This window comes from Salvia splendens, chromosome 19, assembly GCF_004379255.2.
Source record: "Salvia splendens isolate huo1 chromosome 19, SspV2, whole genome shotgun sequence".
Lineage (NCBI taxonomy): Eukaryota > Viridiplantae > Streptophyta > Magnoliopsida > Lamiales > Lamiaceae > Salvia > Salvia splendens.
In genome coordinates this window covers 25,755,197-25,778,227 of record NC_056050.1, presented here as the reverse complement: position 1 = coordinate 25,778,227, position 23,031 = coordinate 25,755,197, and the positions used below count along the sequence as shown (strand labels likewise).

The 23,031-nt window shown below is 35.4% G+C and overlaps 4 protein-coding genes and 1 long non-coding RNA gene across 9 annotated transcripts; 3 read left to right on the top strand and 2 right to left on the bottom strand.

Annotated features, from left to right (window-relative positions):
• Window positions 1-77: 77 nt before the first annotated feature.
• On the bottom strand, window positions 78-6,368 carry LOC121779814 (glutamine--tRNA ligase, cytoplasmic-like). 3 transcript variants are annotated; one of them, XM_042177254.1, is made up of 23 exons: window positions 6,177-6,368; window positions 5,559-5,609; window positions 5,361-5,432; window positions 5,160-5,259; window positions 4,759-4,854; window positions 4,343-4,404; window positions 4,126-4,242; window positions 3,814-3,909; window positions 3,426-3,578; window positions 3,286-3,341; window positions 3,071-3,161; window positions 2,918-3,004; window positions 2,554-2,751; window positions 2,376-2,474; window positions 2,016-2,147; window positions 1,793-1,929; window positions 1,610-1,709; window positions 1,392-1,484; window positions 1,154-1,254; window positions 977-1,082; window positions 806-895; window positions 572-701; window positions 78-358 (listed from the first exon to the last, which is right to left on the bottom strand). In XM_042177254.1, exons 1-23 carry the CDS (start codon window positions 6,315-6,317, stop codon window positions 264-266), a joined length of 2,403 nt encoding a protein of 800 aa, XP_042033188.1. In that variant the 5' UTR covers window positions 6,318-6,368; the 3' UTR covers window positions 78-263. The 3 variants fall into 3 exon arrangements, with proteins under 3 accessions (XP_042033188.1, XP_042033189.1, XP_042033190.1); XM_042177255.1 differs by having other exon boundaries at window positions 4,141-4,242; window positions 6,177-6,367; XM_042177256.1 differs by lacking the exon at window positions 4,759-4,854.
• Window positions 6,369-7,062: 694 nt separating this feature from the next.
• Window positions 7,063-10,810, top strand: LOC121779833 (cysteine--tRNA ligase 2, cytoplasmic-like). 2 transcript variants are annotated; one of them, XM_042177277.1, is made up of 9 exons: window positions 7,063-7,391; window positions 7,914-7,977; window positions 8,045-8,206; window positions 8,449-8,619; window positions 8,702-8,983; window positions 9,085-9,210; window positions 9,628-9,846; window positions 9,940-10,056; window positions 10,126-10,810. In XM_042177277.1, the coding sequence occupies exons 1-9, from the start codon at window positions 7,219-7,221 to the stop codon at window positions 10,483-10,485; spliced, it is 1,674 nt and encodes a 557-aa protein (XP_042033211.1). In that variant the 5' UTR covers window positions 7,063-7,218; the 3' UTR covers window positions 10,486-10,810. The 2 variants fall into 2 exon arrangements, with proteins under 2 accessions (XP_042033211.1, XP_042033212.1); XM_042177278.1 differs by lacking the exon at window positions 7,914-7,977 and having other exon boundaries at window positions 7,260-7,391.
• A 708-nt stretch (window positions 10,811-11,518) lies between these two features.
• On the top strand, window positions 11,519-15,663 carry LOC121779885 (cysteine--tRNA ligase 2, cytoplasmic-like). 2 transcript variants are annotated; one of them, XM_042177337.1, is made up of 10 exons: window positions 11,519-11,790; window positions 12,277-12,340; window positions 12,661-12,822; window positions 13,084-13,254; window positions 13,345-13,626; window positions 13,720-13,845; window positions 14,268-14,486; window positions 14,578-14,694; window positions 14,770-15,025; window positions 15,394-15,663. In XM_042177337.1, the coding sequence occupies exons 1-10, from the start codon at window positions 11,618-11,620 to the stop codon at window positions 15,423-15,425; spliced, it is 1,602 nt and encodes a 533-aa protein (XP_042033271.1). In that variant the 5' UTR covers window positions 11,519-11,617; the 3' UTR covers window positions 15,426-15,663. The 2 variants fall into 2 exon arrangements, with proteins under 2 accessions (XP_042033271.1, XP_042033272.1); XM_042177338.1 differs by lacking the exon at window positions 15,394-15,663 and having other exon boundaries at window positions 14,770-15,233.
• A 765-nt stretch (window positions 15,664-16,428) lies between these two features.
• On the top strand, window positions 16,429-17,732 carry LOC121779612 (protein FAR1-RELATED SEQUENCE 5-like). The gene is made up of 2 exons (XM_042176958.1): window positions 16,429-16,463; window positions 17,149-17,732. Exon 2 carries the CDS (start codon window positions 17,178-17,180, stop codon window positions 17,469-17,471), a length of 294 nt encoding a protein of 97 aa, XP_042032892.1. The 5' UTR covers window positions 16,429-16,463; window positions 17,149-17,177; the 3' UTR covers window positions 17,472-17,732.
• A 989-nt stretch (window positions 17,733-18,721) lies between these two features.
• Window positions 18,722-20,588, bottom strand: LOC121779341. The gene is made up of 3 exons (XR_006045786.1): window positions 20,233-20,588; window positions 20,034-20,086; window positions 18,722-19,161 (listed from the first exon to the last, which is right to left on the bottom strand). It is a non-coding gene; the product is annotated as an uncharacterized LOC121779341 (long non-coding RNA).
• Between the last annotated feature and the right edge of the window lie 2,443 nt (window positions 20,589-23,031).

The following is a 23,031-nucleotide window of genomic DNA, read 5'->3' as shown; positions in this document are numbered from 1 at the left end:
GTCTTACTCTAAGTTTAGCATTTCTTATTCGGCATATGATTTTAAGCAATTTTGTTTTGTAAGTTGAGTGGACAGAATAAAATATAAATAATGATATTTCCATTTTACAAAATGTGTCAATTAGAATAGAGCATCCAAAAAAGTAAAATATGTCACAAGTAGACGATGAGATTACTGAACTTACAAAAAAAACATTGAGTTTTACTGAATTGGATGATGTATTGTAATTGTAATTGTATGCCGTGTTGCTAGGCCTTCCAAATTTACTTCCCTTGCTTACCATAATTGTCGCGCAATGTTACAGTCCGGTTAAACACGAGCTTCCCAGGCGAAGAGTCCGGGTCAACAACAAAGTAGCCTGAAACGAAAATGACTCAACTGTATCATACAAAAATTCGGGTTGGATAGTTACTAGCAGTTTGGCTCATATATTCATGAAATCATCGTTGTAAGTCCCAACTTTCAGGTAAATATGTACGACATTCAATCCGGGAGGTAGGAATCTACCATTAATCAAGAGTCTATAAAGTTTCACATCAAGAATGAGAAGTTGCGGGATTGATGCGCATACCTAGTCTTTCAAACTGAAAACTGTCTCCAACGGCAGCATCTTTGACAGAAGGCACTGCGTATGCATCCTTTATAACAACTTTCGAGTGTGGATTCAGATCGCTGAGCCAGTCATCAAGTTCCGCAGGATTCTGGTCACAACACCAAGCAATTAAAGGGTTTGTATATATAATGCTGCCATGAAAGTTAAAACAGAGTGAAAAGATGACTCAAAGATAAACGAAGAAGTCCCAACCTCAGAATTGAATAGTTTGTCGAATAATCTAACTTCCACCTTAAGAGGCTTAACCCCTGGTGATGATTCTGACACCCAGTGCAGAACGCCCTGTAGAACAAAGTCAGTAATTTAATATTATTCGAAAATCTAAATATTCGTTCATGCTCGTACGGTTATATAAAGGCTTACCTTTGGTTTGCTTTTCTTAGACGGATCGTACTCAGCACGAATCTCATGCACAGTCTCATTGTCATCCCCTAAAACCACGTCTGTGCACTTGATAGGAAATGCATACCTACATTATGGAGAAGAATATTTCAGTGCCATCTGAAAAGTGACTTTAAGAGTGACTGCAAAAAGAGGCACCTAAGGAGGACAGATTTCCCCGGAGCAAGTCCATAGTAATCTTTAGAATCTTTCAAACGAAAATCAGATTGTTCAATGTAAACAATCTTAGAGAAAGGGACCTAAAAAAAGGTAAAGAATAAACATCAAACTGCAGTCAGCAAATATCAATAACACAAGTATGATGTATAAATATACTAAAATTAATAAAAGAAGCAGGATGGACAACCGAAGCATGACACGAAGCACCAAGCCATACCTTATAAAAGGATGATGCATCATCTGCAGGAGCATCTGGCCATTTCTTGGCATCAAGATCCATGACTGCGGCATCCATGTTTGTAATTACTACCTGGAATACATTAAAATAGTAGATGGCGCGTCACGCTCCCAAATTCAAAATTTACAAATGTGCATGCCCACAAGAACTGATGGTGATTCTGGACACAATGCATATAAAAATGGGAAGATACACACCTTCAATGGGTTTAGCACAACCATGGTCCGAGGTGCTGTTTTGTTCAGTTCGTCCCTTATATGGTACTCTAGGAGGTTCAGGCGTATCAAACTATTGTCACTGCAGAACCCAGAATTTACTTTTTCAATCATCAAAGCACATTAACAAACCAAAGGGTGGGATACAATCAACAGATATTTAACCTTCTAGTAATCCCAATTCCTCGAACAAAAGCATTTATTGAAGTAGAAGTTACGCCTCTACGTCTCAATCCAGCCAGTGTCATAAGACGAGGATCATCCCAACCATCGACCCACTTTTCTGTCACAAGTCGATTTAACTGCACGAGCATGCCAGAGAGGATCAGATCCGATTGTGAAATTGAACTACATACTCACAGCCTTTCCTTACTTCAACCCTACACACCTTACGCTTTGACATCACTGTATTGGTAATATTCAATCGAGAATATTCCCATACATATGGCTGGTAGAGACCCAGTGCATCCAATAACCAGTAGTATGAGGCTCGTCGTGTCTCAAACTCAAGCGTGCACAACTGCATGAAAAGATTGACTTAATCATTCAGGAAAAAAACACGTCTAACATGAGGTGTAACAATCAAAATGAAGCTCTTGTTTTATTTGTTAAAGAGACAGACAACAAGAAAAGCCAGTTGAAGTAGAAAATGTTAGCATCCATGTATTTGGTGTGCAAGCATTGAGTATCAAGTAATGCTATAAAGAAAGTGAATATGTAAAATAATTCGACAAGCAAAGCTACTTACCGAATGTGTTATGTTTTCAAGAGAATCAACAACACAATGAGCGTAATCATAACTCGGATAGATGCACCATTTATCTCCTGCATGGGGATGGGGTGTGAACTGAACAGTGGAAAGCGAAAGCACATTTAGCATCACTTTCAAGTTTCTTAAAGTCAAACATCCATACCAAGATACTCACCTTGATACGATAAGCAATTAGATCATACATATTGAAATTATCGCTCTGCATGTCCTGCTTCATTCTTAATGTTGCTTTTCCTTCCTCAACCAACCCCTTCTTCATGTCATCAAACAACTTGAGTGATTCTTCAGTTGGTCTATCCCTCCAAGGACTGTTCATCTTCTTTTCCCTATACTCTTTTATCTCATCAGGTGTCTGCAACAAACAATAAAGAGAATTGTTGTCAGTTGTCACCACTCACCAGGTGTCACACATAAACCAAGAAATAACTAGGATAAAAATAAGATTCGATAACTGAACACAAAATTCATTAGGATATAGAGAAGGAAGAATATACGAGTGCTCAAACAAAAAAATTCACCTGATGATCAACATAAGCATGATCGCGCCGTATCAGCTCCACTGCTAATTCATAGAGCTCTTGGAAATAATCACTAGTGTAGGTGATCTGAAATTTTCAAACTCATCAGATGATGTCCACAAGACCGTCCACCATTTGGGTAATGATATATACCTTAAATGGTTCCCAGCCCATCCATCCAACAATCTCTTCAATATGATCAATATATTCCTTTTTTTCAGCTTCTGGATTGGTGTCATCAAATCTATGTATCAAAATAATGGTTAGGAGACCAAAAATTTCAATTGTGACATTACAGTGTGACATCAAAATATGTAAGACGAAGCAAAGAAGCCTCTTATGACAATTAGTATAGAAGCACTCCTGACCTGAGATAGCAGCCTCCGCCTCGCTCCTTTGCCAGGCCAAAGTCCACAAACATAGCCTAAACAATTCATTAAGGAATAAGAAATTGTGAGAAATTCCAATATAAATATAACCAGAGGATGCTAGACAGATAAATTATTACCTTGGCATGACCTATATGGAGATACCCATTTGGCTCAGGTGGGAAGCGTGTATGTACTTTTCCACCTGTGACCTTCAGATGTTTCTCTAGTATTTCCTTTGAATTGCAAGCTCTAAGCACCGGACGATCACTGAAATATATTTCAGTATGTACCTACAAACCAACAAATTAGGGTTATGAATTATGATGTCATCATAATAAAGCATGGGGAAAGGTATGAACTGGAGTAATTTAAGGTCAAATTTATCACTGAGTTGGAACAGCGAGTAGTGCAACTTTTAAAAACATCCAAAATTTGAACTTTCCCCTTCAGATATCCAAAAGTATAAGCTCACCAAAAGAGATCCAAGTAACTCACACGAAAGATCAAAAGTTCAGATTTTACTACCTTAAAGTTCTCATCAGGTGAAGGAAATATTGAAAAAGGATTGATTTCTTCTTCAGTTGGTTTTTCTGGAGCTGTCACTTCAACAACTGATTTTTCCTGGTGGCACCAAAGACAGTAAAAAGAAACCGAGTGTCATGTACAAAAATTTGCACAATTACTATCATATCAAACAAATTATAATTTTACACAGCTGAATGCTATCTAATATTAATTCTCTCTGGCAATAAGACAAGAGAACGAAAAAAACATATTGTAAGAGATACAGTTATTTATATTAACCAAAAGTTCACTCCATAGTGAAAGACTACATACATTGAAAAGCCTCACCTCTGCTTTTGCAGGCTTCTCTTTTTTCTTTTTTACGGGCTTCTCATTGTCTGAGGCTGTTCTCTCGCCAAGCAGAGCACATAATTTGGTATCAATGATTTTCTGGTGGCAGCAATTGTGCATGTCAGAAAAATAAACAAAACTATGCATAAATACATATCTTAATGTTGTTTTGCCAATTTCTAGCAGGTGTTAATATTACCTTGACAACCTTTGGATCTGCCCATGGCTGTTTCTTTCTCACATGAGCAAACAGTTCGCCAACTGTATTAATATCGTTGATCAGTACACAAGATCATCATAAGAAAACAAATCAAGCCAAAATAGACAATTTCTTATAAGAATTACTCGCATGCAAGTTGAGTTGGATGCAAACTGTTCTATACATCGATTACAAGCCTTATTAATCACAAAGTCAATAACCCATAATGTCCCATATAAGCAAGTTCCATAAAATATAATCATCATCCTGACTAACAACGCCTAAACCAGTTCAAACACAAAGTTCCAGTACTACTTAAACAACAAATATGCATCTCATACAAGGCCATATTATTTCATTAGCATATGTAAAATAAATTAAGCCAACTCTGGATTCTGGAATATGGAATTACCAACCATTTGTTCGATACCGCTGCTCCAAAATAGCAGCTTTATTCTCATAAAAAATCTCATCTACAGCATGTTCAATATCTTCCTCAGAAACCTCAACTCCTAGTCAACACAAGATTCAATTTTTAGGATAAGAGTCATAACTCATAAGACATTAACAGAATAGTAATTAATCAAATAGCATATAGAAGAATAACACTCAAAACCATAGCGGTTCAGATGATTGATAAAGAAAAGTTTTACACCTTCAACATAATAGCTAGGATCTGAAGATAATTAAAGAAGCAAAGATCTGATGGTTCATAATCTTCTTCCGGAAAGGTCATAGAGCCCGCAATCCAACTCAAATTAAAATATACATATTATTATATCTACAATGAATTATGAATCATAATATTGCATCATACCTACACCACACACAGCTTCAAATTCATCAATCTTCAAGTTGTCAGAAGCAATATTAGTAAGAAATATAAAGGCAGCTTCCAACTGGGCAGGACTTTTAATCTGCAGCCATAAGAAACACTGATTAACTACTGGCATACTCAAAAAGTAACTATTCAAGCTTTAACCTCTTACGAAAATACATAAATATATGAGCTTCAGACCTTTAATGAAGTAATGTAGTTAAGCAATGTCCTGCGATGTACAAGCGCATTTGTAGGGAACTTCGTAGCAACCTGCCGAGAAAAGGTAGTATCATTTTATCTTTTCATTTTTTAATATCCATCTCAGTTAAGAAATAGAGTCCACAATCAGCATATGGAAAATTGAAATGCAGACATGCTACTCAATAATGTTCTCACCGTGTAAAGTAGATTCCCAACTGTTCGATCACACCCATCAGTCACAGCCGCCTGCGACACCATACATAGAGTTGAACTTAAAAACAAGCTAACTTGTACAATAACTTACAATGGTACAAAAATATCGCATAAATTGGCAATAGATGATCTTAAATGCTTGACTATGCCTTATCTCCATTGCCTAATCACCATAGAACAAAAAAATCTATGAACATCAACAACTTTATCAAGCTAAAAGCATGTATAGATTTTGTCAGATGAAGTTTGCACCATTGGTTGTCAGCATACATTCTCAAAAAATAAGTACATAATCAAGATGCATAGCTAAATCCAAAACTAACCAATGTTTTACTCAAATAACTTCAATAAATGGAAGAATACCACATGCAAAGATAAAACCACATTCGATAATTAATAAAACTCTCAATCACAATCCATATCACATCTGAGAACCAACGAACTTCTCTTTCTCTTGCAATTACAACAAAATTGCAAAACATTAGGCAGATACTTCAACTATATATCACAAAACCGACATCCACAAACAGAAAACAACACTAGAAATCACACTCCGACAACGCAATCGCAAAAATTGCAATTCTGCAAACGCAGGCATACCTCATGGATGACGGCGGTGAGATTCGCCGTGACCTTATTGTTAGCGACGGTGTTCTTCGCCGTCCGTTCATCTAGCCCTATCTTCAGAAACAAATCCAGAGCCTCGCCGCCGCCGCTTTCAGTCGCGCTCTTCCCCACCATTGCTTCAGCTCAAACTCAACTGTAATTTCTCTCAATTTCTAATTAATGGAGTACTAAAATCCATTAATTATTAAGTTTTATTCATTTTATTTCATATTCTTTTTTTTACGTTTCTTTTTTCGGCGTTAGATTTCTACTGTTTCCTTTTTTTAAATCAGAGGTTTTAATTTTCTCTTACATTTAGAACACATAGTAAAATTTATTTCGAAATTTAACTCTATTTTCTCTTCTTTTTATCTATTTCGAATCTTGAAATTATATTCCTATTTCCTTTTTCTATATTTCGAATCTTGGCATTATTTCTCTTTTCAATGTTTCGATTCTTGAAAAATAGTGGTAGTATCAACATTTAAGACTATATTTTTTGTTATTCAATAAATTTAATTGAATAATGCGAATCAATTCGTAAAAAAAAAGGGCAAAGAAGAACTATTGTGACAATTTGAATAAATCATCTTAATTATTCCCACTAAAATATCGAGTAATACATTAAAATCTTTGGTATAACATCACCGAGATTTTTCTTTTACTCCTGGTTGACTATCATTAAATAATTCTTCAAAATTAATGCTGCAAATAAAAATTAAGATAAGTAACCAAAACTCACTTGAAAAGATTTGCAATAGGATGATAAGGTTAATAATGTTTTAATATAAATATCACTTATAATTAATTATTCAGCTGGAATAAAAACCTGGAAAGCAAAAGTAATTAAAATAAAATAACCCAAAATAAATGACGGGTTGTAATCTTCAAAAACATTTTAGAAAATATATTTGATATACACAGAAATTCCAACCGGCAGTAGGGTTTTGTTGTTTGCTTTGTGGCGTTTCCGATTTGCAGCAGAGCAAAAGCAAAGCCCTCAGATTTGCATATTTTTTTGTCAATTGAAGAGAAAATGGCGGCGAAGAAGCCCGAGCTGCAATTGTACAACACTACGACGAAGGAGAAGGAGGTATTTAAGCCGATTGTTGATGGTAAAGTTGGGATGTATATTTGCGGGGTCACTTCCTACGATCTCAGCCACATCGGCCACGCGCGCGCCTACGTTGCTTTCGATGTTCTCTACAGGTTTGCGATTCCCTCGTGCATGCTTGTTTTGTGCATTTTAGAGAGAGATTGGGATAGTTATGGAGTGAGTGAATGGAAATGGAGGAACTTCTGAGAGGATCGAGTAATTTTTGTGCGTTTTTTTAATCGTTAGGCTGTTGCAATAATTACTTAAGGTTTTTCTAATTTGACTGCTTAGCTGTCGCATTTTATGGAATTGGTGATGAAATGTTGATTTTAGGCTATAATTGTTTGAGTTTTTGCTTCATGCTCTGGCAGAAGGTATCTCTTGATTCATTATACTTGTAAAACTATGAGTTTCTAGGCTTAGTCAGAATTGAGTATTTTGATATGGAGTTTAAGATATGAATATTCTAGATTTGTTAAAGTGCTAAAACAATTTGGCTCTGGGATTGGGAAAACTGATGTTTTCTTTTTACGGTTTTTAGTTTATGGTATCTGTTACATTATTACATAGTCCAGCTTTAGTATTCTCTAACCTATGAACAGCATTTACTTAATATTTGAACTGAATGTTTGTAGATATCTCAAATATGTGGGCTATGATGTTACATATGTGCGGAATTTCACTGATGTTGATGACAAGGTCAGGTCGTAAGTCCAGTTTAGTTGGGTTAAATATATGGAGTGATTCCTAAAGGATTTATTTGCAGATTATTCGTCGAGCAAATGAGGTTGGTGAAGACCCAATAGCATTGAGTGGGCGGTTTTGCCAAGAGTTTCTTAATGACATGGCTGATCTCCAGTGCCTTCTTCCTACCGACCAACCACGTGTTACTGATCATATGGAGCAAATCAAGGATATGATAGCTAAGGTCCTTTGGATTCCTTACATTTTTATCCTTTTAGTATAAATTACAGTCTTTCTATTTTCTAATTATAATGATACTTTATATATCTCTCTGGGATGCATGTGTCTTCATAAATTGATGCAAACTATATGATGTATACATCTCTGCATTGATGTCTTGTTTTGGAGTTTCTTATTTTTCTATATTTATCCTTCTTTAGTTCATCATTAACATTTCTTTTGTTACTTAAATTCTCTATTTTGCAGATTATTAGCAATGGCTGTGCTTATCCTGTTGATGGAGATGTTTACTTCTCTGTTGATAGTTTCCCAAATTATGGTCGTTTATCGGGGCGGAAGCTAGAAGATAATAGAGCTGGAGAACGGGTTGCTGTAGATACGAGGAAGAAAAATCCTGCTGACTTTGCTCTGTGGAAGGTGAGAACTTTTATTTCTTTTCAAAAAATTGTTTCTGGTGAATTACTTACCTCGTGAATCTATCAATGTATTCTCATTATAGGCTGCAAAGCCTGGGGAACCACAATGGGACAGCCCCTGGGGTCCTGGAAGACCAGGATGGCACATTGAATGCAGTGCCATGAGTGCACATTACCTGACACACACATTTGATATTCATGGTGGTGGGATGGATTTGATCTTTCCTCATCATGAAAATGAGATTGCTCAGAGTTGTGCTGCTTGCTCAGGGAGCAAGGTTAATTACTGGATACATAATGGTTTTGTTACAGCAAATGATGAGAAAATGTCAAAATCTGTTGGAAACTTTTTCACCATTCGCGAGGTAAATACTTGAGTTAGTAGCTCCTTCTACATTTCTACTCTATAATTTTTTTAATCATGTTGTGATGATTGGTGGTGCTTTAATCAATTATTCTTTCCCAGGTTACGAAATTGTACCATCCTCTTGCACTAAGGCACTTCCTCTTGGGAACTCACTACCGTTCTCCTGTCAATTATTCCATTTCTCAGATAGAAATTGCTTCAGAGGCTGTTTTCTACATATATCAGGTGAAACTTTCAGGCAACATACACATATCATATATGGACTACAAATTATTGCTTCTGTTTTCAACTTGCTTCTTTAATTTGTTCTTGGTTTTGTTTGGTCATAATATCTACTTTTCTTTCCAACATGAACTCAAGCTAAACATAGATTTTCAAATACTTTTAGCAGCTATGTTGTTCTATATTCTTAGGCAGCAGAAGCTAACCATTGGTTTCTGTGATCGGTGTCAAGGTTTTCTTCATAAGCTAGGTTTTCTTCATAAGCTATCTTACTATCTTGCTTCTTGATTTCGTGCTGTTCCTTTCTTTCACCTTACTCACTCTGTATATTATGAACATTAAAGCCTACAATAACAAAGATTTTATATTTCATACATAGTTGTTACTTAGCATTATATGGGTTGTTTTCGTTATCGACAGACTCTTAAAGATTGTGAAGATGCATTGTCCGCATTTAGAGAAGATGCTGGACTCAACAATCCAAAAGTTCGTATCAGTCCTGCTGCCCAAGAATGCATAAGTAGGCTGCATAACGATTTCAAGACAAAACTAGCTGATGATCTGCACACACCCACCATCCTAAATTCTTCCCTGCAAGAAGCATTCAAATACATCAATACGAGTGTAAACTCATTGAAGGCAGGGATTTTCATCGATATCTCCACTCCCCTCTCTTCTTTTCAGCATAGCAACTTACGTAATACTGACCATTTGTTCATCTGATTACTTCAGAAGAAGCTGCAGAAGCAACCACAATTGTCCATTGTTAAGTCGCTTATTGATCTAGAGATAGAGATCAAGCAAGTTCTCAGCACTCTTGGATTACTTTCCAGTTCCACTTACACTGAGGTACCTCATCGACGACCTTTCTATCACCAGTAACTTTGGCAGCTCTAACGCATTTATTTGTTTTATCAGGTCTTGGAACAACTGAAAGACAAGGCTCTGAAAAGGGCAGAGTTGACTGAAGAGGATATTCTCCAATCAATCGAGGAAAGAACACTAGCCCGAAAGAACAAAGAGTTCTCGAGAAGCGATCAGATCAGGAGTGATCTTGCAGCAAAGGGAATCGCATTGATGGATGTCGGGAATGGCACTGTCTGGAGGCCCTGCGTCCCAGCTCAACCGGAGAGCGCTCAGGCTGATGCCAAAAAGGCACCGCCTGCTCAACCGGAGAGCGCTCAGGCTGATAACAAAAATGCGCCGCCTGCTCAACCGGAGAGCACTCAGGCTGATACCAAAAATGCGCCGCCTGCTGAAAAAGGTCAGCCGGCTTAACCAACCGATAAATAGAAGTTCCGAACAACAGATAGATATTATCCTTTATACTCCCCAGAATTCTGACTATTGACCAAGAAAATTCGTAACTTATTTGTAAGCTTTGTAGCTCTAAATCTCTGATGCATAAACACCGCCATACATTTTTTTTTCTTTTAGAGATATTTTTATGTTCCTTTTTCTTTGGCTTGAGATTTCTACCGTTCCTCTGTTTTTTATCTGAGGTTTTATTTGATGGACTAGTTATGTATTGGGCTCTCACACACAATTCCACATGAGAAATTTTAATTACTCCATATATTTTATAGCAAAACTTCTAGTGAAATTTATTTTACCTCCAACTCTAATTTACTTTTCGTGTATCTAGCAGTAGAAGAATACTATATTCCATTTGCAGTTTAGTAGGACTATTAATAATCTTCGTTTGATTGATACCTAATCTTTGTCAATTATGTGAATACGGATATTTTTATTACAATTTTGTCTAAGTAATGAAATTGAATTTCCTTGTAAAAAGAAAATTTGTTCTAATTGCTTTATTAAAATGTCGAGTAACATGTCAAAATCTCTATCTCAAGAAAAGCACAAACATCATCGATGTAAAAGTATTAGAAATTTGTCATAAGCCTGATACTAGTAATTTTATTATTATTATTATTGACTATAATTAAATAATTTCTCAAAACTAATATTCCACGATATAAAATCTAAAGTTAAGATATTAATTAAATTTCTCTCAAAGTTCATACACACAAAATATAGTCATTAGTCAACCTTTGAGATTGATTCACATTTTCAAAATCAAATTATTTCTAAAAAAGGAATTATATAATTTTTCTTTTTCAAACTGAGAATCGGATTTTATTATTAAGGTCTAACTGCACGTGGAAAGTAAATTGAGAACCTTTGACTATAATCAAAGTTAAATGCCAAAAACAAAAACAAAAACAAATACAAATACAAATACTGGAGAGTATTAGTAATTAGGAGAATATATTCTGTTATTAACTTATTCTTATTAGTCAAATACATTTAACAGAAATTTCAACCGCAGTAGGGTTTTGTTGTTGTTTTCCTTTTCCAGAGCCCTCAAATTCAACAGCTGCAGAATTTTGTGTCAATTGCGGTGGAAATGGCGGGGAAGAAGCCGGAGCTGCAATTGTATAACAGTATGACGAAGGAGAAGGAGGTATTTAAGCCAATTGTTGAGGGCAAAGTTGGGATGTATATTTGCGGCGTCACTTCCTACGATCTCAGCCACATCGGCCACGCGCGCGCCTACGTTGCGTTCGATGTTCTCTACAGGTTCGCGATTCTTCCATTTCTGTTTGTTTTGTGCTTGTTAGAGAGTGATTCGGATAGAGATAGAGTGAATGAATGGAAATGGTAGAGGAATTTTGGAGAGGATCGAGTATTTGAGGAGCTGGTGATCATTAATGTGTTCAATCTCTCTAAACGAGCTGAGCCTAATTGTCGCAACTCGCAATCGTTGAATTGGTGATGAAATGTTGATTTATTGGATATGTAACATGATTTTTGCTTCACATCTCCTGATAATTACTTGTTAAACAATGAGTTTTAAGTCTGAACTGATTATTTTGATATGGAGTTTAATATATTTTATATTCTGGATTTGTTAAAGTTCTAAAAAATTGGCTCTGGGATTGGGAAAACTGGGCTCTTCTATGTTTTTTGTGGCTTTTAGTTTATGATATCTGTTGCATAGTCCAGCTTTAGTATTCTCTACCATATGAACTGCATTTATTGAATATTTGAATTGAATTTTTGTAGATATCTCAAATATTTGGACTATGATGTTTCTTACGTGCGGAATTTCACTGATGTTGATGACAAGGTGAGATCTTATGGTCAGAATTGGATCTAGTGAGTCGGTTACATAGAATTAAAGATAGGGAGCAATGAAGGTTCATAATGTTGAATGCTGTCAAGGGACAAGTTATCGTCTTGTTAAATATCTTTCCTCATGTCAAATTTATGTATATGTTAATTTTAAAAAAACGGTCGTATTGGAAATCGGAAACCTGAGATAAAGTTTGCATGGATTTACATGGCATGTTATTTATATGTATTACACTTTGGTTAGGGGCTGCGTATGTCTATGTCCAATTTAATTGTATTAAATATATGCAGTGATTCCTAAGGGTTTATTTGCAGATTATTCGTCGAGCAAATGAGGTTGGTGAAGACCCAGTAGCATTGAGTGGGCGGTTTTGCCAAGAGTTTCTTAATGACATGGCTGATCTCCAGTGCCTTCTTCCAACCAACCAACCACGTGTTACTGATCATATGGAGCAAATCAAGGATATGATAGCTAAGGTCCTTTGGATTCCTTGTAATTCTGTCCCTTTAGTATATAGTATATACAATATGATCTTTCTATTTTCTAATTTAAATGCACTACTATGTTATATTTCTCTCTGCGTCTGCGATGCCTGTGTCTTAGTAAGTTGATGCAAATTGTATGATGTATATGTGGCTGCATTGATGTCTTATTCTGGAGCTTCTTCTTTTTCTATTTTATCCTTCTTTAGTTCATCATTTACATTTCTTTTGTTATTTACATTCTCAATTTTGCAGATTATTAGCAATGGCTGTGCTTATCCTGTTGATGGAGATGTTTACTTCTCTGTTGATAGTTTCCCAAATTATGGTCGTTTATCGGGGCGGAAGCTAGAAGATAATAGAGCTGGAGAACGGGTTGCTGTAGATACAAGGAAGAAGAATCCTGCTGACTTTGCTTTGTGGAAGGTGAGAATTTTGTTTTCTTAATTCTTATCAAAAAATGGTTTCTGGTGAATTACTTGCCTCGTGAATTTCTTAATTCTATTCTCATTGTAGACTGCAAAGCCTGGGGAGCCACAATGGGACAGCCCCTGGGGTCCTGGAAGACCAGGATGGCACATTGAATGCAGTGCCATGAGTGCTCATTACTTGACACACGCATTTGATATTCATGGCGGTGGGATGGATTTGATCTTTCCTCATCATGAAAATGAGATTGCTCAGAGTTGTGCGGCTTGCTCAGAGAGCAAAGTTAATTACTGGATACATAATGGTTTTGTTACAGCAAATGATGAGAAAATGTCAAAATCTGTTGGAAACTTTTTCACCATTCGCGAGGTAAATATTCAAGTATTTAGTTCCTTCTACTATATACTTTTTGAACCATGTTTGTGATTATCGGTGGTGCTTTATTCAATTATTCTTTCCCAGGTTACGAAATTGTACCATCCTCTTGCACTAAGGCACTTCCTCTTGGGAACTCACTACCGTTCTCCAGTCAATTATTCCATATCTCAGATAGAAATTGCTTCAGATGCTGTTTTCTACATATATCAGGTAAAAACCTTTCAGGCGATGTACACATATTTTTGATGGCTACTTATTGCTTATATTTTCAACTCGCTTTCTTAGTTTATTCCTGGATTTGTTTGGGCAAAATATTAGCTTTTCTTTCCAACATATGAACTCTAACTAAACTTAGATTTTCAGATGCTTTAGCATCTTTGCTGTTCTATTTTTTTAATTCTTATGCAGCAGAAACTAACCATTGGTGTCTGGGACCGGTATTAAGGTTTTCTGTATAGGCTATTTTAGTATTTTGTATTCTTGATTTCGTATTTTGGTTTTGTACTTGTGGTAAGTTTGATGTATTTCACATCATGCACTCTGTATATGAACATTAAAACCAACAATAACAGAGATTTTATGTTTCACAGTGTGTTACTTAGCATTATATGGGTTGTTTTCATTATGGACAGACACTTAAAGATTGTGAAGATGCATTGTCAGCATTTAGAGAAGATGCTGGACTCAACAATCCAAAAGTTCGTATCAGTCCTGCTGCCCAAGAATGCATAAGTAGGCTGCATAACGATTTTGAGACAAAACTAGCTGATGATCTGCACACACCCACCATTCTAAATGCTTCCCTGCAAGAAGCATTCAAATACATCAATACGAGTGTAAACTCAATGAAGGCAAGGATTTTCATAGATATCTCCCCTCTCTTCTCTCCAGCATGTTTGCAACTTATGTAATTCTGGCTATTTATTTGTCTGGTAACTTCAGAAGAAGCAGCAGAAGCAACAGCAATTATCAATTGTTAAGTCGCTTATTGATCTAGAGATAGAGATCAAGCAAGTTCTCGGCACTCTTGGATTACTTTCCAGTTCAACTTACGCTGAGGTACCTCATAATCGACCTTTCTCTCTCCAGTATTTTTTGCAGCTCTAACGCCGTTATTTGTTTTATGTGCCTCAGGTATTGGAACAACTGAGAGACAAGGCTCTGAGAAGGGCAGAGTTGACCGAAGAGGATATTCTCCAATCAATTGAGGAAAGAACACTAGCCCGGAAAAACAAAGAGTTCTCTAGAAGCGATCAGATCAGGAGCGATCTTGCAGCAAAGGGAATCGCATTGATGGATGTCGGGAATGGCACTGTCTGGAGGCCCTGCGTGCCAGCTCAAGCAGAGAGCGCAGAGGTTGATGCCAAAAATGTGCCGCCTGCTGAAAAAGGTCAGTCGGCTAAACCAACCAATAAATAGCAGTTGCGAACAACAGATTTAACCTGTGAACTATGTCAGTAGTAACAAATCATACTATTCTGTATCTGTGATATTTGTATTTTCCTTTCTAATGCAAGAATTTTGACTATTGATCTTGTCCATGAAAATTCTTAACTTATTTGTAAGCATTGATGGATAAACACCACCAATTTTGATTACTTCTCAATTTCCCGTTTCTTGATAGTTTTGTTATATCTGAATCTGGATTATGAGTGTATTTTTTTCTTCTAATGAATTGACATATAAATCGATCAAACCTAATTTCTTTCATTATTCACGAATTTTGAATTATTTTTTCGCCCCATAATAATTGTGAAGAAATTGAAGATGAAACATCAATTGAAGCATGAATAATGAGGAGCTCATGCATCCGTAATTGGAGGACGACAGCACCCGTCAACCTTTGCTACGAGCAATATTGCAATACACGAAGGGGAAATGAATCATGGTTCGATGGTAAAATTCAATGCGTATATCCGGAGAGGGGTTCGATTATGTAACAAGAAAACACATAATCAACTTCAATCTAACTTTGGTTCTGAGTATATGTGTGTATGATTTAAATGTGACTAGGGATTCAAAATTAAGTTTTATGTGTATTTAAATTGTATTTGTATTATTTAATATAAATATTATGTTGTAGTATTTTTCCATTTTATTTTATCAATCTTCAAATTTTGATTTTTATCACTATAATATTAATTTTCAATTCTATATGTTATTATTAAGAACAATTTATTTATTTATTAAATTGATTTCGTTTTATTAAAATCAAATAAATACAAAATATTAAGATAAATAAATTATATGTATATATATGCATAGGGATGTATTCATTTCCTTTTCTCATATATTCTTCTTTTTCTTTCTTAATCTCAACCTTTAATTTTATAAATCGGATGGCTGAAATTAATCACTGATTCCATTAAATTATAATACCTTAATAAACGATTAAGGGTAGATTTGGTACATGATTATTTGATAGTTATGGAAATCCCATGATTCTCTCATGGGAATATACGGCAGTTTTTTTCCAAAAAACACGTCGATGAAGGAAGGTAATGCTGCGGTGTATATGATTTCGAATCTCTATTTTTTTCCAAGGTTTCAATTATCACAATTCTCAAATCTTTGCTCAATTAATCCTCAGGAGTGTAAGGTTGTCTAATTGGCGTTGGATCTACAACTTTCGTTTCTAATCAATGGAAGAAGGTAAATCTCGAAGCTTCACGATTCTGTTTTTATTGCGGATGTTTCTGTCTCAATTTGTAGCAGTTTCATTATCTGATTTTTAACCAGCAATAATTAAGTGTATTGTGTTGCCATGGTATAACATGAGCGCTTGCTCTGAAACCTTCCTCCATGGATTCGCTCTCGGCATGTCGAAGGTATTAGGTTGAAACGAGACATATAATGCACATCTAGATGAAGCATAATGAACTTATGATCATATGTAATGCATAATTCTTTGAACTGCTATGTTTTCGGGGTAAAACGGTTTTTTCTGGTTTGCGATGTGTGGCGCACGTTGCTTTTTTCCCCGTAAGGGTTTAATAATCCTAGGGGCTAGGGTATAGTATGTAAACATTAATAACAACATTTAACAAAGCTTTGTGTCTGACCCAGTAATAAATTACGTAGGTCTATAACGTACATAGTTTAATGAATAAAGTTTTTAACAATAATGCATCAACTGATTAACCGTAATGCACTATATTGTTTGTATAATGCATAATATATTATTTGGAATGTGTATGTTGTACGAATTAAAACAGGTATGATTTTATGCCTCATTTTACTAGGGCTTAAATATCAGTTGTTAGCTTTGGATTTTGGCACACGTTTCTTGTTTTTCCCGAAGGTTTTCATAAGCCAAGGGGGTAGGGTATAGTATGTACAAATAAAAAACGACGTTTTTAATAGTGTGTGTTATACGTATGCATACATCAAGGGTTCGTCCAAGTGAAACATTTGACAGATTGAATGTGTGCAAATCGTGCATTGCTTGGCAGCTTATTTTATTCCAAAGTTGTTATTTTTTGCTGACCCCTTTTTGTTGCCAATTGTGTGCAGTGGTTGTTGTACCTGAATGTTCCGCCGCGATGAAGCCTGTTGTAGGTCAGAAATTCCAATCATTGGATTTTGCTTTTGCTTTCTACGACATATATGCCCGTGCAGTTGGCTTCGATACGCGCAAACAAGCTATGAGGAAGGTTGATGATGTCACGACCTGGTATCAAGTTGTATGCAACAGGGAAGGAAGGAAAAAGGATGGTGAGGATGACCAGCTGAATGCTCGTACTGGTTTCACTATCAAGCGTAGGAAGTTATCTAAGCGGTGTGGTTGCACAGCTAGTATATCCTTCAGGTTTTTCTCGGAAGATGGCTCGTCGTGATACATAATTCACGAGTTCAATGAGATTCATAACCATCACATGGTTGAGACGGAACATCAGCAATTCATGTCTAGTAATCGCAAGTTGGATGATGTTCATCATAAATTTATCCTCGACTGTTCAAGGGCGAATATAGGACCCACGCTTACATTTAAGGTATTGAAGGAGATTCTTGGTGGGTTCGAACTGGCTGGTTGCACGGTTGGGGATATCAGGAATGCCTCACGGGACATCAAAGAATATGCACAAGGATATGATGTACAAATGGTGTTGGATGACATGGCGAGGAAGAAGGAGATTTCCGAGGCTTACACCTATCAGTACGAAGTTAACGAATCTGACCAGTTGGTTGCTTTGTTTTGGTGCGACGGTGTAATGAAAAGAAATTACCACATGTTTGGTGATACTGTGTCCTTCGACTCCACGTACAACACAAATCGGTTGAAACTGACTACTGTGTTATTTATGTTTACTATATGTATCTATTGTATATTATGTGCATTATTACTGGATGTTACTGCTTTACGCATTGCCGCAAGTTGCATTATGATATGTTTACGCTACTGAAGACAATATATATAGTATGCATTATTAATTGATGTACGTGCATTACGAATTACAATATGTTGCATTATGATATATTTTAGATTCTGACTGCAGGTAATTGTCATGTATGCAGGTACTGTATGATCTTCACTCCTTTCACTGGAAAGGATAATCATGGTAGTCCTGTGACATTTGCAGCGGGGCTGGTTTGCAGCGAGAAAACAGGGGCTTTTGCTTGGCTGTTCAGACATTTTGTAGATTGTATGGGTGTAGCACCCAGGATGTGTGGCGCACGTTTAACAATGCATTACGTAGTACGAATACTTACATTATATGTAGATATGACGCACATAAAACTGAGGCGTACCTTATATGTTGCTTAATAAATGTAATGTACAATATACAAATGCATTATGTGGAGGTGCCATTGCATTATTCCTACGCATTGGTGCATTATTTGGTTAAAATTCACAAACAACGTTTAATAATGCATTACGTATTACGAATACTTACATTATATGCAGATATGATGCACACAAAATTGAGGCGTACTATATACGGCTCAGTATATTAGGTGTACAATATACACAAGCATTATTTGGTTATGCCTTTGCATTACGCATAAGGTTTGGTGCATTATTTGGTATATGTTGGTCATTATGAGAGTACATCGTCCACCTAAACAGACCAAAAAAACATAACACAAACAAGCAAATAACATAATACATCCATTAATGGTCGCCAGAGTGTTCACATGATAGAAATCAAAAAATGTTATTTTAAAAAACATTGTTCAGTGTATTCAAGCTTGCAAAAAGGAAATAAAGTGCAAATTCTTCCAACAAATACTAGAAATAATCACGCCCTACAACCCATAATTTTCTACCCACTTTTCGAAATTGAAATTTTTAGGTTTATCTCTCCAGAACTTGGTTGCCTTTTTTTGGTTTGCGGCACCGCGGACATTGTAGGGAGAAGTCAGTAGCACCCTTGCAAATTTGATTCGAAACATTTCAAGACTTTTGCTTCCCTTTGCGGTCAGCCCGCAATCCCAATCTTTATCCTTCTCTCCAAAGTACGTCTCCAAGTGGCGCATTACGTACATCATCGACTGCATCATCGAGTTCCGATCTTACTCGTTTTTCTGAAATTGCACAAACAAAGAATCAAATTCAAACCTTTTCCATACAGTAGAGTACGATATGTGTAATGATGTGTTCGTCATAATGGGTTCATATTAATGCAACCGGCGTACTTAATCAGATCACATGAAAGTTTGCGTAACACATTCGCATAATGCATTAAACATCCCTGATAATGCACTAATAATCACTGATAATGCACTCAATATTACTGGTAATGCCAGTAGATACCACTGACAATGCAATCAATAATAATGATAATGCATTAGATAATACTGATGATGCACTAAATATTACTTAAAATGCATAAAATACTACTGATAATTGACAAAGTATTACTGATAATTCATTACATACTCCTGATAATGCGTTATTATTTCATCGGACTACACATTTTTTCACAGAACCTCTGTACTGCATATTTTATGAAACACAATTCATACATTATGTTCGGAAATTCAAATGACCTTATCACGCATTTCATCCAAAATGCAAATGTACTTTTGTTACCAACAAATTGTAATACAAAACACACAATTTCAGTTCGACAATTAATCTGTAATGCACGTTTTGATAAACATAATGCATAACATATGTTACATAATGCTTAGTTCATATGAATTAAACTCCATATAAAACAAGTATTTTTCAATTTGTAACTAATATACCACAAATAATGCACATAATAACTCCAAAAACCCATGCTTATAGTTCCATAAATCATTGAATATATCTGAAATTATGAACCGTGTGAAGTATTTAGTCATCACACCACACAACATGTATACTGGGGATTTAACAGAATTGCTAAAACCATCACTCACAATATGAAAAAAAAAATATTGATTTGAAGCAGGACGATGTAAAATTATACCTGCAGCCTCTGTTACTTGCGATAGCGGACGACCCCTCTTCGGCATTTTTGATCTGGCAAAACCAACAAATACGTATCATGGTACTGGAATTCATCATTATATAACCGAACCCAAAAACGGGTCTGCGAAATCACGAAACCACCGCTTTGGTCTGCAAAATCACAAAAAAAAGATGCCTAAATCACTCTTGAAACATACCTATTGGAAATTAGTCGGGGTTTCCGAGTCGATTTCAGCGTTGAAAGCTAATTCCCTCGGAAAATTTGGTCGAGAAAATAAAAAATCTCCAAAAGCGGCGCTGGGGATGTTGAAATATGGGGTTTTCGTAGTGGAGAGAGTGGGAGTAGATGTAAGGGTTGTGGGATTAATGACTGATGGAAGAAGGAGAATTGTTGCATTCGAAATCCCGTAAAATTAGCAGTTTCCAAGATTTGGCGGTTCAGCTTCTGTCAAATGGCCAAATTACCCCTGTACTGCATTACGCCAACTTCTATAATGCAACGCGGATGAAAATTTAGTCACACAATCCAATCCGTCGATTCCCTAGATCTAATGGTTATTATTAAGAAGGAAAAAGGATGTAAAAGTGGAAAAGGAGAATAAGGCCCCCCTATATGCATAAGAACATGTAGAAAATTTAAAATAAAAACAGTGAGAAGTTTATTGAATAGTTAAAAATGAGAAAATAATACTATTGCGTTGCGGTATGAAAAATGTTGCTACTCCATATTGGACTGCGTTTGGAGAAAATTAAAATTAAGGAAATTGTTGATGTGATATTGACAAGACAAAAATTTGGTGAAACATCAAAGGATGTCATAAAAGTGTAACAACTCTCACTTAGGGTTCCCTCATAGTAAGCCAAAATCATGTACTTGTACAAGTAAATGTCCCACAAGGTACAACTATGGAGGTACAATCATCCCCACATATCATTCAAGAATCAACAAGTTGATTCGTACCCAAAATTTACTCATTTTTTTGGTTTCTCAATCACTATTTTGGTTTTACCGACAACCCACCAAATTAGGAGTTTTTTTGTTCGATTGTAAGTTGTAACAATAAATTTTAACTTTATTATCACTATGGATTTGAAATAATTTTTACTTTTTGACATGATGGATTTGAATTTCTGCTAGGTCACTACACACACAAAGACTTCTTCGCACACAATATAAGACATGGATGTAATTTTAAATTAAAGGTGCAATTATTTTAAACCCATATAAATGATTCGTGACAATATTTTGGCATGATTGCATAAAAAAATTTAGTTCAAAATCTCATAAAAAGTTTATAGGTGAATAACATGATATAATTAATAACACTAGATGGGGAACTCCATAGTGGGGCGGCTAGTTTTCCAATTAAATTTCAGTAAGTGCTAAAATAGTATATTGTCATTATCAAATCTAGGTAATATAAAGAGAGACATGCCCATTATCTACTTAACTGAAAATCATTACTAGTACATTTTTGTGCTATTTTTGATTGAAGCATTTCCTAGGAATCTGATCCATTATCAATGCCATAATTTACTCCTAAAAAACAAACCCTAATTTGTCCCTGACAGTGCAATCTTGATTAGGGCACACATGCAATTATATTTTAGTTGAAACAAAACATGTACTAATTGGAAACATTTTATTTCTACTTTAAAACCTTACATCATTGTACATCAACTTGATGTTTGTCATGTGACTCATGTCATGTCATGGTCCCAAAATAAAAAACTGACCTTAATTTGCAGTCTTATCAATCAAGAATGTTCATAACATAAATCAATATAATAATAGTATAATTATATTTTCATCATCAAAGTTACCAATATAAGATGCTTGAGTATATATTGAAAAATCGAGCTTAATTACATACTATAATCTTACTATTAATATTCTCCTTCCATCCGCCAATAGAAATTTCTGATTTTCCTTGTAAGTAGAAATCCAATTTCATTAAATCTATATTTCACTATAAAATCAATATATATAATGCACCTATTACATATGTCATTGCTTGAAATCAGGAAAAAGTAAGACTCTTGTTACTGAAAATGAAATTGGACCCTAAAAATATTTTCACACTGTCGGCATAATTAACTATACACTCATATTTGAACATAAATAGATGCTCTCTCTCATTATAATTTTTTGATTGATTTTACATGAGAAGGATGTCCACACACATCAATTCTAACTTTGATTAGGGGGTAAAATAAAAATGGGGGCAACTATAGGGCCCCAAATAACAGCTAGTCGTACGATTTATTTCAGTGGGATAAATATGGGATTGGATTTTCTTGAAATTTCCTTTGCACACAAAAATCACGTTAAATTATCTCCAAAAAAAATATCGTAGGATTGAATAAAATACACTTCTTGCTAAGTCCACAAGCTTTCAAGAATCTCAGATTGTGTAAATCCTTTATTTCTTTTTCACTAAGATCGGCTCGTCAATTGTCACACAATTTTTTTATAAGACATGAAAATGCATATAATCTATAAGCAAATCCCTTATAATTTATTGATGTTTATTCTCATGTAGCCCTATTTTGATAATTTCAAATATTAATCTTGTCCCTACTTATTCTCATCATCACCACTCAACTTCATACTATGAATATATATTTGGAAATTGTGTACTTCTATATCCTAATTAATTAAGTGATATAGTGTAGTCGATCCTTTCCATTATGTAAGAATATGATGAAAAAAGACTTTATGCATGGAAATTATTAAATGAGAAATAAATTGTAAGTTTCCAACTTAATTATTGTCATTGCATTTCGTAAATTTTTGTAAATATGGTTCACATAAAGGCCTTCTTATTATGAGGATGTGAGAAAATTTCAACGAGCATATAAAATCGAGATTCATACATGTCGGATGAATGCAATTGCATTCATCCGACAAGGTGATGCAACCGTCGTTGATGTTCGTGATCGAAGAATTAAAGATGATTCTCACATTCACACGATAAAATGGCTCTTGGATCCTT